The sequence below is a fragment of the Spodoptera frugiperda genome, chromosome 16, assembly GCF_023101765.2.
Source record: "Spodoptera frugiperda isolate SF20-4 chromosome 16, AGI-APGP_CSIRO_Sfru_2.0, whole genome shotgun sequence".
NCBI lineage: Eukaryota > Metazoa > Arthropoda > Insecta > Lepidoptera > Noctuidae > Spodoptera > Spodoptera frugiperda.
In genome coordinates, this window is record NC_064227.1 from 107,594 (window position 1) to 123,601 (window position 16,008).

At 37.9% G+C, this 16,008-nt stretch overlaps 1 protein-coding gene across 1 annotated transcript in view; it reads left to right on the forward strand.

Moving 5' to 3' along the window:
- Positions 1–1,818: 1,818 nt before the first annotated feature.
- LOC118280687 (uncharacterized) overlaps positions 1,819–16,008 on the forward strand; it is a 49,751-nt gene continuing 35,561 nt past the window's right edge. Inside the window, exon 1 of the mRNA XM_050699513.1 lies at positions 1,819–1,839. Coding sequence (XP_050555470.1) covers positions 1,836–1,839 — 4 coding nt within the window. The 5' untranslated portion in view covers positions 1,819–1,835. The remainder of the gene's footprint in view (positions 1,840–16,008) is intronic.

Here is a 16,008-nt window from a genome sequence, read left to right on the forward strand (position 1 = left end):
AACGTACGAGCAGCGTACAAAGAAACGCCAGCGGTCACCATGATACGAACCCACTTGTACTGAGAACAAAACGCACTCAGATTTAATAAGTGAGCGAGACTCCGAGAGGCCGGCTCGGCATGATTGTCTATCGAAGCGTAACTTTATGGCAATATTCAGGAATGCAAAGAATTCGCTACAAATTGTGAAAATGTTTTCACATCATCTGTTTTTCTTTTGCATTATTTCGCTGTCTTTTAGAGCTTTACCAAACGATATTCCACGCGATTTGTTTGGTACTCAAAGTGAAAAAAATATTTTCGGTACATAACTTACCCTCTTTGATATCCACCCTGATGAACGCACGGCTGGCTTTTTCCACAAGAATGCGATATCATCAGCCAGATGTCGGAGCCTGGCTTACAATCTGACCGCAGGCCGGTCAATACTGACTTACTGTACCTACACTGACTGGTGGGTACTGTTACATGCTCGTACTCAGTACATGTGTCAGTTACAAGTAAACAGGAAACAAGATACAAAGTTTCCTGGAGTTTGGTGTCGCGATCATCTCCCGAACATTAACATGTTTATTCGCGCTCCGCGGCGCGGCTCCTAAATCTTTCGGCAGAAATGAAGGCTTTGAACATTCGACTCACGCCGCACCGATTTTAAGAGCCCTTCTGCCCGACCATTATTATCCTATTTTTCTTCCGCGCTCCATGCTGCCTTTTACGGACCCTTGAAAATTCCTGCACTTTTTTCTGTCTATCCAGAGGTTTTCGTTAAAATGTTTCAAGATTAAATGTACGCTTTTTAGGTTTAGGAAAAACCTTTGTAAGTGAAGATGAGCTAAGCATAAACACTAAATCCTTTGTTGAAGAATATTTATTATTTAGAAATGTACGAGAGTGCTTCATCATATAAATAAACAGTTGCCAGGTATAGAGATATCAAGTATTTTAGTTGGAAATCATGGAGTGTAGTGGAGTGGGCGGCCGTAACCGCCGCCACAGCGAGGCGAGTGCTCTCGTGTTCCTGGAACAGTCGCCAGCGGAGGGAGTGGCAATATTATTGTGGCAGTAATCGTATCGCAGTGTACCGCGCACTGTAGCGACATTAAGGACGCTGGATATAAGTACCTCGACATTATTAGTTTAACATCTGTTATTGGAAATACGGAAAGTAGACGAGCAACTTTTCTAAGAAATAAAATTGAGCTACAACCTTTAACTTGCCTGAAATTATTTATTTCGACTATACTTCTATCTGTTTAATGTAGCATACATGAGACTTTCAAAGACAACATTAATATTCAAACATATCTAACAATCATAAACGAAGCGTTCCCGTCAACTTAACAACGTACAAACAAACGAGTCACCTCTATCCCGGGTATTAAATTGCAAAAATACTCGCAGTGTAACCGCTTGCAACATTTTTACGGGCATTATAAAAAGACGGGAAACTGCGTCAAAGCGAAGCGCTGAGGGTTACAGGAACTAAGCCGTAATACGTAATAACATCGCCTTTTAAAGTAGAGCAGCTTTTTTGTAAGAGAAGAACATTGTTTGTGTATCTTTCTCTGTCTCCCGCCGACGTGTCCTCGCAGGCTGTGTGTGCTACAGGAACTATGCGAGTGTTAGTACTGTGTGTGTTCCCGACGACAATCGCAGAGCTGCAGCTTGTCTTATGTTCTCAACAAGTTTTATTATCTATCTCAGTAATGTTTTAGTTGTTCTTAACTTCTATATCCTTGTAGACGTGTAACTGTGTTTCATTTTATACTAATTATTTATGTTTCTTTTACAGGTATGTGTCGTGAGTGTTTCGTGTGTGCAGTTTGGCTTACATTAATGAGTAAGTAAAGCGTTATTTTTTAGTTTTGAAAACACTTGAATAAAATCTCTGTGACAGTGAAAACTGGAGTTAGCCACTCGCCGCCGCTGATTACATTTTATATTTTTATATTCTATAGTTTTGATTAAAATAATTTTCTTATTAAAATTTAGTCAGACTTTCTTGACAAGACCTGTTCATTAGAAAATAATTACGCAATGAAACAACTCGGCTGTTTGTTATATTGGATTAGTTAAAGTTTTAACATTAGATGCCTACACAAATCCCGAGAATTTCATTTTACTTGGCAGGTAACAAAACATCACCGAACAATAGAAAGTTGGATCCAGTTATACAAAGTCACATTAAAGAAAAAATCTCGTCAACTAATTAAAACAAACTGCAGCGTCTGATCTCTCTAGATCTGTTAAATCTCAAAATTTAAACAAAAGTGTATTTTTGCGCGAGTTAAAAAGGAGCGGGCCCAGCGCTGCTCCTTGCGGCACTCCCTTTAATTCTGTGAGATAACGCGCGGGCGGCGAGGGCTGCCCATTGTTATTCTATCCCGGTGCCGGCCCGAATTGTCCCCAACACCTACACAAAGAATCGCTTGTGAATTCACTCGCAATACTCCTCATTTTATTGTAAATCTGTGACCGCAATGTCGAATGGCTCCGAGGGTACTACTGGAGGGCCCTAATAAAATTATGCGCGATTGTGATTGATAGCTGCCCACAATTGTTTTAGATTTGGTAACAAAATGTTTTATTTATCTTGTGCGGAACCCGACTTAAAAAGCACAAATAACAAAACATTGAACGATATTTGTTTAAGTCATACAAAAGTATATGTTACAGCTAACCAAACCACAATTTGTTTGTCATCAATAATAATTAATGCCATACATATAAAACAAACTTAATTATGATACCGGCACTGCCATATTTTCACTTGTCAAAATATAATGGTATTTGATTATAACGTTCATCGTTTCAGCCATAATTTTTGAAAGAGAACAGTTGTTAGTGTCAGCAGTATCATGATTTATTGAAAGAAATCCTATTCTACCATTTTTATATTTCTCTACACTAATTGTGGCTTACTTTTGTTATATTACCTAAAAATATTGTGCAATTTACGCTACTTTACCATTTTACTTGAATTGTTGTCTATTATCAAAATAATATAAGATTTGTACGATACAAAATAGCGCAATACAAAAGGAATCCTTAGATTTCATTTTCATTATTTAGCCGTAACATTTATATATCTCCTTACTTTTAAATAGGTTGTGATGCTTTGTGATATTTTTATATTTTGTTGAACTTGCATTCTGTCAGTAGCCAACTGTTAAAACTTGCAGACTAAATACAAATAGTATAACGATAGATCCAGTGAAACAGTAGACACAGTAACGTAAACAAGTAACTTCCATTAAATAGGTCCCGACAGCGTCCACAGTAACACCGTGATTCAATTAAAAAGTTACATAAAAGTCAAAACAATAAACGACCCGACGAAACCGAGTGCACAATAAGATTAGTCTGAAAAATCTCATTCGAGCAGCGTTAGCAAAAGTGAGCCACCATGATCCGGACTAATTCTCCCATACCTAGACGTTCGCAGACGTTTGTGCTATAAAAGCAGATTTCTTTCCACCGCTCCCTTTGTGTGCCTAAAGAGGATTATTTTGATAATAATTTACTGTTCTTGTTGGTAATATTGTACGCGTAAATCCTTTTAGTGGCACTACTTCTTTATTTTGACTTTTTATTTCGCCGGAGCATTCAAATAGAAGCGCCTGTGAATGGCCCGCGTTTATACCCCAAATATTATGTTCTTGTACAGTGCGTAGCTTTTATGTCTGTACCCTTTTTACTTCTCATTTTGCATGTTTGTGTCTGTCACTAAACAAATATGCGATCAATTTTATTTTATATCAAGACTAGCAAACATGCTTTTTTAATTTGCCAGAAAGCTTTTGCGAATTTTTGTCAGCAAAGTAAATTCAGGCATGGAGTGGTGTCTAGTTGGAACTGATTGCCTCACTGAATATTCCATAGTTTGTGCGACGTTTACTGCCAGGACACATGGAGTATGGACATATTGACTGGTGAATTCTCAGTATCGGGGTTTGATATGAGACTTATATAGAATATTGTGACGGAAATGGTTTAGGAGCAGCTATGTAGTACACGTGTCATTTGGACATCAAATAAATTTCCTCGCAGCTGTTTAGATATAGATAACTCGCTGTTTGACCCAATCGGAATAACAAATAAGTCGGAATACTCGACAGACAAAGCATTCGATGTTGGTGATTTGCTTGAAGCTGCAGCTGGAAATATTTCCATACAGACCGTTTGATCTCCATTGATCAGAATAATTTCGTCGGACGATCGTGAGATGGCAGAACAATGTGAATGGGACAATACAAATGGAATTTTGTAGAATTTTTTGTTTGGAATTTAACGGTAAGATGGAACGACGAAAAATATGTGACGAGATATGTACGTAACGATGTTAATAGATAGGTACGTTTAAAGTTTCTGCTGTCTATACTGTGAGCAGATTTTAATAATAATCCACATGAGTACTTTTACTATGTAGAATTACCTTTTAAAATCCCAACTATTGGCAACTGTAAAAGTAATTGAATTATAATTTATTTGAATTCAATTAAAGCGATCTGAACGTAATCATAATTACGCTGTTTTAATAATATGAATCACCATCAATTTACTGTTCATGTGGAATTAACATGAATGAAAACTGTAACATGTATCCAAATGTGAATATAAAACCGGAGCCTTCATCAATTCCATCGATGATTCAGCAGCAGGAAATCTGCAATTCAAAGTATGTCTTCAGAATATCGTTTCAGTAAGACGATGGGGAGGCTCCGGGGCTTTCAGGAAATGTTTATATTGTGGTGTTTGTACGGATGGGTCAATACGTGTCTTATTTATTGTGGTGGCTGATTGATCATTGGTATAAATGACAGATGACATACAGATGGAAATTGTGACTTGTGGCACTATAGTTATGGTTCAATTACGATTAAACCAACATGACTATTTACAAAAATGTTTTATGTGACTAATCAGAAAAGAGAACTTCAAACAATAGCCGTAAAACGTATCAATACCGGAGGAGGTCGCCAACAAAGTGGGGAGTGCGGCAATCGGTAAAAGTTTGCGCTATCATTTGGAACTCTCAATCGCGGAGTGAAGAGGCCCACAAAAGTGAGGGCCCTTAAAAGGGGCGCCTGGGGGCCATAAACGTCCCGTACAGAACAACACACTAAAACTTTATAAGCCGTAAAGTGTAAACTTGCTGCATTTACAATTACATGATTTATGGATCGTAAACTATCATTTATATTGTTTTTGCTGTGCAATGTGGACAAGTAAATATGTTATTGTCTACTTCGTTCCTCTCAAGTCTTGTGATTTATCAATTAGCCCTTTACCTTTCACACACCATGTTGGCTTATAATAGCCAGCAAAATATATGCGAATCTACCTTCACTTCTTTCTTCAACGACATAGAGACTTATCTCACACAAACACATTTTTATTAGTAAAAATAAACTAACAACTGTCACTCGATATAAATAAAGCGATAAAAGTTAGCGACCTATATAGACCTAGTTAGGTTCAGTAATCAGTGCTTACATCTGAACTAGGTTCAGTTTGAGAACATTAGTCGTACAGTGGGCAGTTACTGGCGATATAATTACACTTGACCTTCTCTGACCTTTACAACTTGGGATTACTGGAATCACTCGTTTCTAAAGATGTTGTCGTATCCTATTACGGAGCAGCTAGAGCCAAACTTTGGCCGAGGCCTTATTAACTAAGCTTTGAGAATAACCGCCAACTTTAAAATAGAAATGGAAAATAAAATGGCGCACAACTAGAAAATGCATTAAAGACGCCATGTTCATGTTCATTTGTAGAATGGATTCTGTGTTTATTTATTTTTCTCTTTTGAAACTGTGGTTCTTTATCAAGTTCTGTTTAATTAAGGAGCAGAAGTTGTGTAAGACATTCATTTAATTATTATTATTACACGTGTGTTGTTTATTGTGTTGACAAGTATGTGGGCCGCTAACTGCTGACACAAACAAATATTTATTTCCAATTCGCTCACAAAGCGTGTACAAGATCAATACAAAATATATTATACCGGTTATTGATACGGGCACAATACAAATATATTTCGTTTCTTATTTGTGTAGGAAACCTTTGAAAAACAAAAAGCCCAATATATTTATGTGGAAAACGTATAAAAACACGTTTTGTCCCCTCACCCCAATTAACAACTACCCTTAACCCTCAGAGAGCGAAACAATCGTGGAATACCCTTGTAATAGTGTAGTAGGCGCGGGTCCCGCGTTGGGCGCCAATAAAACTGGAGGTAAAACAAAGGGGGACGTACGGGGCTAACTAACTGCTTGTTGTATCAGCGTTAATTGGGAAGTAATTGGCCCTTGTAAGCCCCACTGAAGGGTAATAGATAGCGTAATTGTATCGGACGCACTCTAAGTGGTTCCTTGTTTGTTCCGCCTAGTAAGGAGTCGTCACATTTTGAGATTACATTCTGTTCTCAGTTACATTATACACATTGATAAACTTAATTCGATTCTGACTATCTTGTTGGTCGAGTAGTTACTGTGTTTATTTAATTAAGATTCTAGGATTGTATAAGAAGAGTTCGGAGTCTGGAACTATGTCTAGTATTATTTAATGAGATGGTCCCTATTAAAAATAACTGAAAAAATATGAAACATTTCTATTGATTAAGTTTCCATTTTTTTTGTTCACGATCTTATTTTTGTTTGTATAAATACCGCCACAGTATTTACATCTCGGCACGTGTGTCGGTACGACAACGCGACTGTCTCACACGTGATTACCAGCCCCCGTCAACGAGCCATACATTTTGAATGTACTTGGAAGCAATCATCCGCCATCTTTCATTTGCAAACAGCATTATCGTGTTACGTGAAAATACAAATAATTGCTGCGACAGCTCCCGTATCGCCCAGTATTTATTATATCAAGTATACTCGACTCGCTTCATGTTACCTTATTTCTCCATACAGGATAATGTAACTCAAAGCTAACAAATGAAGAATCAGGTGGGGCTCGTACATAACGAGAGATAAATCACCGTTAACAAATCAAAGGAAAAGGTTCGTCCATAAAAAGCGTCGAGTGCAGACATGCAAATGATATCGCCCCTAACGCGAGCACCATTCACCGAATCGTTAGGCCACCAATAAGAAACGGTGCTTACCGACGCTCGCTCGCCCCTCCGCGTACAATGACGGCCAACTATTGAGACACAATTTCGTCGACTCCGCTCAACCAGCAATGTATAACTACACATTCAATAACCCACACAGCAGAACCATTCAATTTTCAACTCTGGTTTTCGAGACTTAAAATTGTAAATTGAATGTGTCTGATAATGATGCGGGCTTGAACGGGTACCTTTTATACCGCGGCCTATAGTCTACAGTCTGCAGTAATGATCTCGTTTTATTTCCACGAGAACTTTTAATTATGTTATAAAAAGATAATTTTACCGTTTTTTTTTTCTAAAACTTTTCCTTAGATTGGCAAAATTTGTAACGTCCGAAATTAATTTTATGCGAGTGAATAAAGAGGCCGTAAACTTCATTATCACTCTTTATTTTAGACCGAGTCGGGTGGCAGACATAGTCTTATATATAGCGACAGGGTTTTATAGTTCCAACTTTGAGCTGAACTATAAAAAATGTAGTTTCAGTTTCAAGCAGAGTTCTTAGACGGGGTAGTAAGACTATGTTTAAAAAAATATGTAGAAGAGATCATAGTCGTTGATGATGATGACGAAACCTAAGCTTAGAGCGACATCTGTCTCCCTGTCGACATCATTACCAGAAACGTTGATACATCACATGTACAACGTCCTCCTAATTAGTAAATAAGTGTATCGGATTAACGTAATTACACCAGTAATTAGTAAGTACATGTATAATGACGGAATCCTCCGTCTAATCCTCCAATAATAGATACTTGTCGTACAAATTGCATAGCTTTGTTCGTGCAGTAATTACTGCAGTGTATGATACTTGGCCGCCTAATTAAGGGCGTGTTATTGTCATGGTGGTCAAAGGAACATTGTCATCTAGCTTTAATTAAGCTGGTTAATGCCGTGTGAAGCTGAGCTTCAAATACCCATGGATGACTAGTTGAAGTAAATAAAATATATTCGCTCGGGATAATTTAAAACCTAAGGTTTTCCAGCCCATACTTATAGTGTACTACGAGTCAAATGGTATTTAAACGCTATCGATTTCATATTCATTATATTTAATCTTTTATTATCTTTGTCTATGTCTATACTCGTACATAGACAAAAAATATAATGAATATGAAATCGATAGCGTTTAAATACCATTTGACTCGTAGTACAGTATCGATAAACATCAAACGTGTCATTAAAAACAAATTGCCAAATACTAACGACTGTTTCTAATATTCGTTTGTGAAGTTATCGTATGAAGAGATTTACTAAATACTTTAACATGACGAGAATTCCGAACCCCCAGTAACATACTTGCGTTCGAAACCTTGTAGATAAAGTTAGCATATTCAACTAATATCGAGACGGTTCTAAGATCCCGTACCCGTCCCGCCGCCGTCTCCGTACCGTACCGTGTCATGTGAACACGTAACATGACAGCAGCTACGTGCAGCCGCGAGTGAGCTGCCGGGCTGCCGGGGCTGCCGGGGCTGGCGGCAGGCAGACAGCCTCACCTCATTATATTTGTATTCGCCCGCCTTCCGAGCCGCTCGAAACAATACACTCAAGACATGTAAGTATATGACGATACATTTTATATTTCTCTAAAATGTATATTATAAATTATTTATCTAACAAAACGTTGACTGAACATAGCGCTAATACTGAGGATTAAAAACAAAACACTAACGATACGACCTTTTAAATTAAGAAAAGGACGTATTCTTTCTTAAAAAGCCGGCAATGCACCTGTGACTCGGCTGGTGTTTCGAGTGTCCATGCGCAGCGCTGATCGCTTACCATCAGGTGACCCGTATGCTCGGTTGCCTCCTATTCCATAAAAAATACGGACGACATAAAGAACGAAGCATTTGCACGAGGTTTTACTTTGTAAGAAGTTTTTGCACAAAGGCTTAAGTTGCTTAATTGGTTAAGTCTATAATTTTGTATTTTATTTTAATACTAAGTATATTACATTGACTAGAGAATAATAGTTGAATTAATTCCAGTGACAATATTTAGTACCTTTACCCAGCACATTACTATAACGATGTGGTTACTGCGGCGGTGGCTAATTAATTAGGTTTGATAATTAATTACTTTTACATCGCTTTTTAAGTGAATTAGATGGACTAACTAATTATGATGTAATTGTTTCTAGACATTTATAGAAAGTTATGGCATTTGATATCCTACTTAATATATTTTAATATAGCTTCTGTCAGCGGCTTCGCCCATCGGATAGGATACTTTTTATCCCACGGGAATGTTATAATATATGGGATAGAAATCCTATCATCCAAGTGTCTGCATACCAGCAAAGTGGTTCAGCGTGATTGACGGACAAACATCCAAACAATCTTTCACATTTATAATATTAGTGTGATCTGTGATGCTATTAGGTTTAGAAGAATAATGGATGGATATTTTAATGCAAAAATACTATAGGGGGAAAATTGCATGGATATAAACGATAAGCCGAAATATTCTATCGACTTTCTATCCACGAAAACACGGGCGAAGTCACCGGCAGAAGCTACTAAGAGATAATTAGAAAAGGGAACGTAGCGTCATCAACCGGCTCCCCCTAATTTCGGTCATTCGGCAATAATCGGCAAATGATCGGCACGTCACGATCAGAATTAAACTGTTTGGGAAGTGATCGAGATAATTGGGAGAGGAGGGATGCTCTACCCTGGTAAGGAGCTGATGATGATGACGAGGCATTCCACCGGCACATTGTTACAGCGATTGACTGACTCGACATTGTGGGATAGAATAGGGGACCTCTATAGAAGTGTCACAATCACACACATATCTTGTCTAGCGCCTACTCGGTAAATACAATCGATTTTCTAAATATAAGGCTCTTGTTCTATTAATGGATTGGTTTTATTTTTCTTTCTAAAATAAATTTTGTACTCTTTTGATTGAGATAATTAATTGGAGAACCAAAGCAATAGCAATAGTTAATGGTCTACTAACATAATGAATTCGAAAGTTTGTGTGTATGTTGGTATGCTATGCTACATTATCTTATTTCTTTAGTAAGGTAAAAACAGCTTATAGAATTTTCCAAACAAAAATCACAATCCAAAAACTCTCATTAAATTATTTTTCAAAACTTTTTTTTTATAGATTAGGAGGTAAACAAGCAAACGCGTCACCTGATGGTAAGCGATCAGCGCCGCCCATGGACACCTGCAATTCCAAAACAAAACTAAAAACAATTTCATAACTAGCGCAATGCACATGTCCTGTCAGTTCTAATCATCCCTTTCCACAATAACATGAGTGAAGACACTATGTCATGCATGTCTGCCAGCATCTCCTCTCACACGTCACCTCAGTACCATCTTAATAGCACGTCAGCTCAATCCGAATGCCAGCAGTGAACACTAGTCCACTGCTGTCTGCCAACGGCTCGACTGGGGCCATTTATGGAGTGCAGCGATTCATTAACCTGACATCTGTCACGGCTTGTTATCAATAGCTGGGACTTGCTCCACCACCAGTTCACACGCAGAATGTCAAGTGAAGAAACAATAATCAATAAAAAATATGTCAAGCAGTAGGCACTATATAAGTATACACATTAAAAAAGACACTGTGATCTTAAAAATCAAAGTCAAAACATTTATTTCAATTATTCCTCTTACATAGGTACAGGGATTTGGAAACGTGCTGCCGCAAAGTTAGGCTACTCGAAAAAATACAGTTTTTAATATTTTAATATGTATTTTGCCTGACCCAGGAATCGAAGCCGAGACCACATTCTCAGGTGATACTATTCATATCTATTTCTATATTCATACTATTCATACTATTCATATCTTATAAATTAGGTAACACTTCACTCTTTGATACTTTAAGAGAAAATGTTTTTGTATTTTAAAACGAAAAGATTGAAGTCCTCGTTGAAAGCTAGGTTCCAATCAAAGTAGGACTTCTACGATTCCTCTGATGATACCTTCAAGATAGGGGTGAAGGCTAATGGCCGCTTTGAGCCATCGTCTCACGTATCTGGCCATCAATCTCGGTGCGGATTGGAAGCCTCCAGTGACGTCACACATTTGAATACGAACACAGTCGCCCGAATGTCATGTGTTTTACTCAATAAGTTTTTATTTAATGATAAAGTCAGACTATTACGGAATATGGAGATTATAACTGGGAGAGGGGGTTCTTGTGAAGTATAATGTTTATTACTGTTTTTGTTATCCGACGTAACATCACGCCGGTAATTATTAAGGAGGATTTCCCTCCCATATTTTATGCTGTAGATTCTGTATACTAAGGAAAACCCCATGCTCATTGCGCAGGGACTAGGAAAGTATTCACTTTTTCAAATAATTTTTCAAAAATCTCAGTTACACTTTGCCCTAACCAGGAACTGAACTCCAAACCTTGCCTGGCTACTCGACAATTGAGGCAGTTTTCAATAAAACGTCCTAAACAAACGAATGCTTATTGAAACTAATGTTTATTTAGGATGCTTTAAATTAAAGAATAACTTAACTTCATCGAGTGTATTGTAAGATTCCAATCTACTACAATAATATTAAAATCAATCACCTTTAATGACTTACTATGAAATTCTTATTCTTACCTTATCATATTATAAACTAGCATCTGCCGTGGAATAAAAGCATTCTGCCACTCAAGTCAATTCATACCCTGTTTATACCAAATATCATCAAAATCCGTTCAGTAGTTTAACGTGATTGACGGACAAACACACACACATGCAAATAAACAAACATTCACATTCATAATTATCATTAAAGTGATACAAAAGTTTATGAGTTTGTGTATTTTTGTTATTCAATCACAACCGACCGACTGAAAGGATCGGTATGAAAGAAACTACTTTATATTTCAGGGAACTTGAGCAAAGCCGCGGTTAGAAACTAGTACTAAGTATAAATATGATAATTTCTCTAGCAGTTCTCCCAAAATGTACCGACGCAGTACTTGGAGCAGCTGTGTGGGCTCCACTCAGCATTTTATCACAATATGAGCGACAATAAAACGCCGGGACGTTTGCCATCGAAAACAACTTACAAAACGGAGAATGACTTTAAAATCGGCACAATGTTGCCCACTTGAAAAATATCTTTCATAAAACCCGTTACAATGTCAACGTGAATTGCACTGTAACGTCGTAAGGTTAGAGTTTAATTTCCAATAGATCGAGAGTTTGGTTGTAATATTCTTTTGGGATAACAAAAAGTGTTTGCTGATGGGAGATAGGGTACTATGGCCGATGATATCGTATCAATTACATTTGTTAATTTTGCATTTCATCCTCCTCCGGCCCTCGCCCTCGCTCCCTCGCCGTGATCGTTGTTATTCCGAACAATCCCTTCATTACGTAACGACAACAAATTTCACTTCTCCGGGAATTGAACCTTGTGTTTTTATAATATTTCCCAGCGATTGGTATCTGGTCGGAATTGCAAGCGTTGTGTAAAGGCCATCGCTTTGTCGGCCCACTTCCCAAATTGAAGAAATATTTGTTCAGCTCGCTGATAGTTGTTCCAGGTACCAGACGTTTCTCTTGAGCGAGTTCCTCTATTTGTGAATGTCTGTATGTCTACTTTCTGAAGTGGATTCTTAGCTCCAAAATGTTATTAATGGCTATTACTAGACAATTTCTTTCCATGCGTATGAACAAGAATAACACTATAATTTAGTCACTACTCGTTCTCAATACATTTATCTCTGCTTACACCATTCCCATAAAGCAAGCGTGATACATTTCGCAATATCCAATACTTATAATACGCAACAATAACATTTTAATAAAAAATGTCACGCCATATAAGACAAGAAAATCCGATTTTGTGGTTGAGCACGTCAGCGCGCGGCCATTTCTCATGAAACAAATGAGCTGTGGAAATATATAAACGAGGCTCCGGGCCACGGGATACACCGACATATTATTATTGGATCGGGATGTTTTACTTTTACGGACATCCTATATGTATACGCACAAAATCAATAACTGTCTGTCTGGTTAAATCTCGAAAACTGCTGGACCGATTTGTCATCGAAGGTAAGAAAATCATAGAAATATTATGGGTAAACTTATTTGCTAAACTTTCATATTCAAAACTGCTTTATACAAAAAGTGTAACTTGTAATGCCTCTGATTGTCAAGTGTCCATGAGCGGCGGTGATTGCTTACCATCAGGTGATCCGTAGGCCCGTTTACCGGCTTATTGCATAAAAAAAATAAGCTATCAAAGGAAATTGGTAGCTTTATTGAAGCACGTATCCGATCCCAGTTATCATCTGAACATCAATAGTAATGAATATTAAATTGTTCGGATCTTAATTCTTTGTGGGCGGACATAATCTTTACATGAGTAGGTCGGCGTGGGAGTATACATGATTAGAGAAAGAAGATTATTATGATTTCTCTTTCATAATATAAGGAGTAACAGAGGGACGGACCATGGAACGTTTTTGCCCAATAAACAGATACAACGCAATCATTATCACATGAGGGAGCCTCCATCTTAGTACAATTAGTAGAGCGAACAAATGTTGCTGACGAGGCTTTAGTGGCCACACTCGGTATTTATGCTGAGCCCCCGACAATGGACTCCGACGGTTATTGGAAAGAGATTCAGGTCAGGTTCTATTTCAACAAGCACCAAGGGTTCTTTCAATAGCATTTCTATAATTTTAGGGTTCAACGGATTTGACTTCTTATTCGATGGACCTTTGAACAGTTACTATTTCAAGGGAGCGGTTAAAGCTCGTGTAGTGCCATGAAATCCCTGTTTGTGGAATTGGGATGGAAGTTAAAGGATTTACGCGGTAAAGTAAACTATATTTTTGGAATAAATCTTGTTTAGGAATAAATATTTTTAATCAAAGTTCTTTTTTTTTATTAAAAGAATTCTCACAAATATACTAAGCGTAATTCTATAGGTATATCGCTACTTATTATCCTATATTTAAAAACCACCAAAACAAACTCAATCAGTAACAATCGCATCTAACAAACATAGAGCCGTACCCTGCCCGTCCCGCTCGCGAAGAATGCACCCCCCACTACACTATACAGCTACATTAGAATGTAGAGAGCAAATAATGAAAATGCCGGCAGCAACAATCTTACTGGCCAAATTAATACAATCGGTTGTTAAGCGGTGCTTCTCGACTGGAAGCAATTACAACTGAGTCGCTGATTCGAAAACTTTCTCGATGTAATTTTGTTAACAGTTCGCGGCTCCAACCTGTTTTAAACGCAGTTACTGTGTGCTTCAACGTATGAACACCGCATTTGTTTATTAGAAATTATTTAAGGATTAGTAAAAGGTACTGTTTGAGTATTCGCACCTCTGTTTAACCCTTTGGCTAGTAAACAGGGATTTGATAGGATTGTGCTAACAATTAGGTCAACTCATTAAGTTGGACGGTCGGCCGCTGATTGATCATTTCAATATTATTGATCATCGGTGAATGAATTAACGTTGATTACTGATTTGTTTGGTCAATAGTTTTAGTTGATACTGTGATGCCTATATTCTGTACTAGCTTTTGCCTGCAACTTCGCCCGCGTTTCCGTAGGATAAAAAGCATCCTATCACCCAAGTTAGCTCATAATCTGTCTGTATACCAAATTTCATCAATTTTTTTTCAATAGTTTCAGCGTGATTGACGGACAAACATCCACACATCAGTAACTTTCTAGCGTCAGTAACTTTCTTTGGAAAGCTATATCATTTGTAAGCAGACAAACATTAAAATTCAGTCACATAGACACACCAAACTCATTGTCGTCGACATACTGTCCGACTCGGACCAACACATCCATCTCCACAGGACCATCGATCTACAAATCCTATTTAAATTCGGTCCTTGGAACGCCAACGACATATCTAACTATACAGTTATATTGCCTCAATTGCTACCTATCGTAGTCCAATAACAGAGGAGAATAATTGGCAAGCCGTAGTAACCAGTGGCAGTTTGCAGTAACAAGATTGAGGGAGATCAATACAGCGCTGATGTTGTTAGCGCCTGAGAGCCACTCGGACCAGTCGGCCGTAATAGATCAGACAAATATGAATTCTGTATTTGCCGGGGTGTATTTATTTTCCTCTCATCTTATACAAAATACTAAAACGTGGTAATGATTATTATATGAAGCAAGAATATCTTATATAACTTAAATGTAATCCTTTTAGAAATAGCTCTTTCAGTGTGTGGGAGCCAGGCTTCGGCATAGTTGAATGGATCGGCTCCACTGGAGTGATACCACGGCCTCACATAAAACCGACGTGAAACAACGCTTGCATTTTGTGTGTGTTGAGGCTAGTGAGGTTACCGGAAGACCAATTATCCCTTGGGGTTTCAAGTTTCCATGAGCGGCGGCGATTGCTTACCGTCAGGTGATCGGTCAACTCGTTTACACCATAAAAAAGCAGCAGCATTATTAATTTCAATTAACATTTCTACAAGACATACGCTTAAAATATATAATTATAAATCGTATTACATCTACGCCAAAAATATCGTTTATTATCTCGATTTATTCATCCTAAAGAAGCAACAAAAATCAAAGGACCCAATACTTTTATACATAATCATAGATAAATAAATAAATAAATAAACAATAAGTATTGTAACAGAAAACCAAAGCCATCAACATTAAAACGAGCGAGATAAGCGATCGCCACGGCTAATGCCAGCCGCGGTGGAACAAGCCGCACTTTGCCACAAATTGACCCTTTCGCCGCAAATCGTAACGATGATAAGGAATAAAGGGTGCTCCGTAATGGGCCCCATTCTGTGCAGCTTGACACAACACTAGCTACACCCCCCCACATGTAGGCACTTGTTGAGCTACCAGTATATGGAGAAGGTAATCATTAG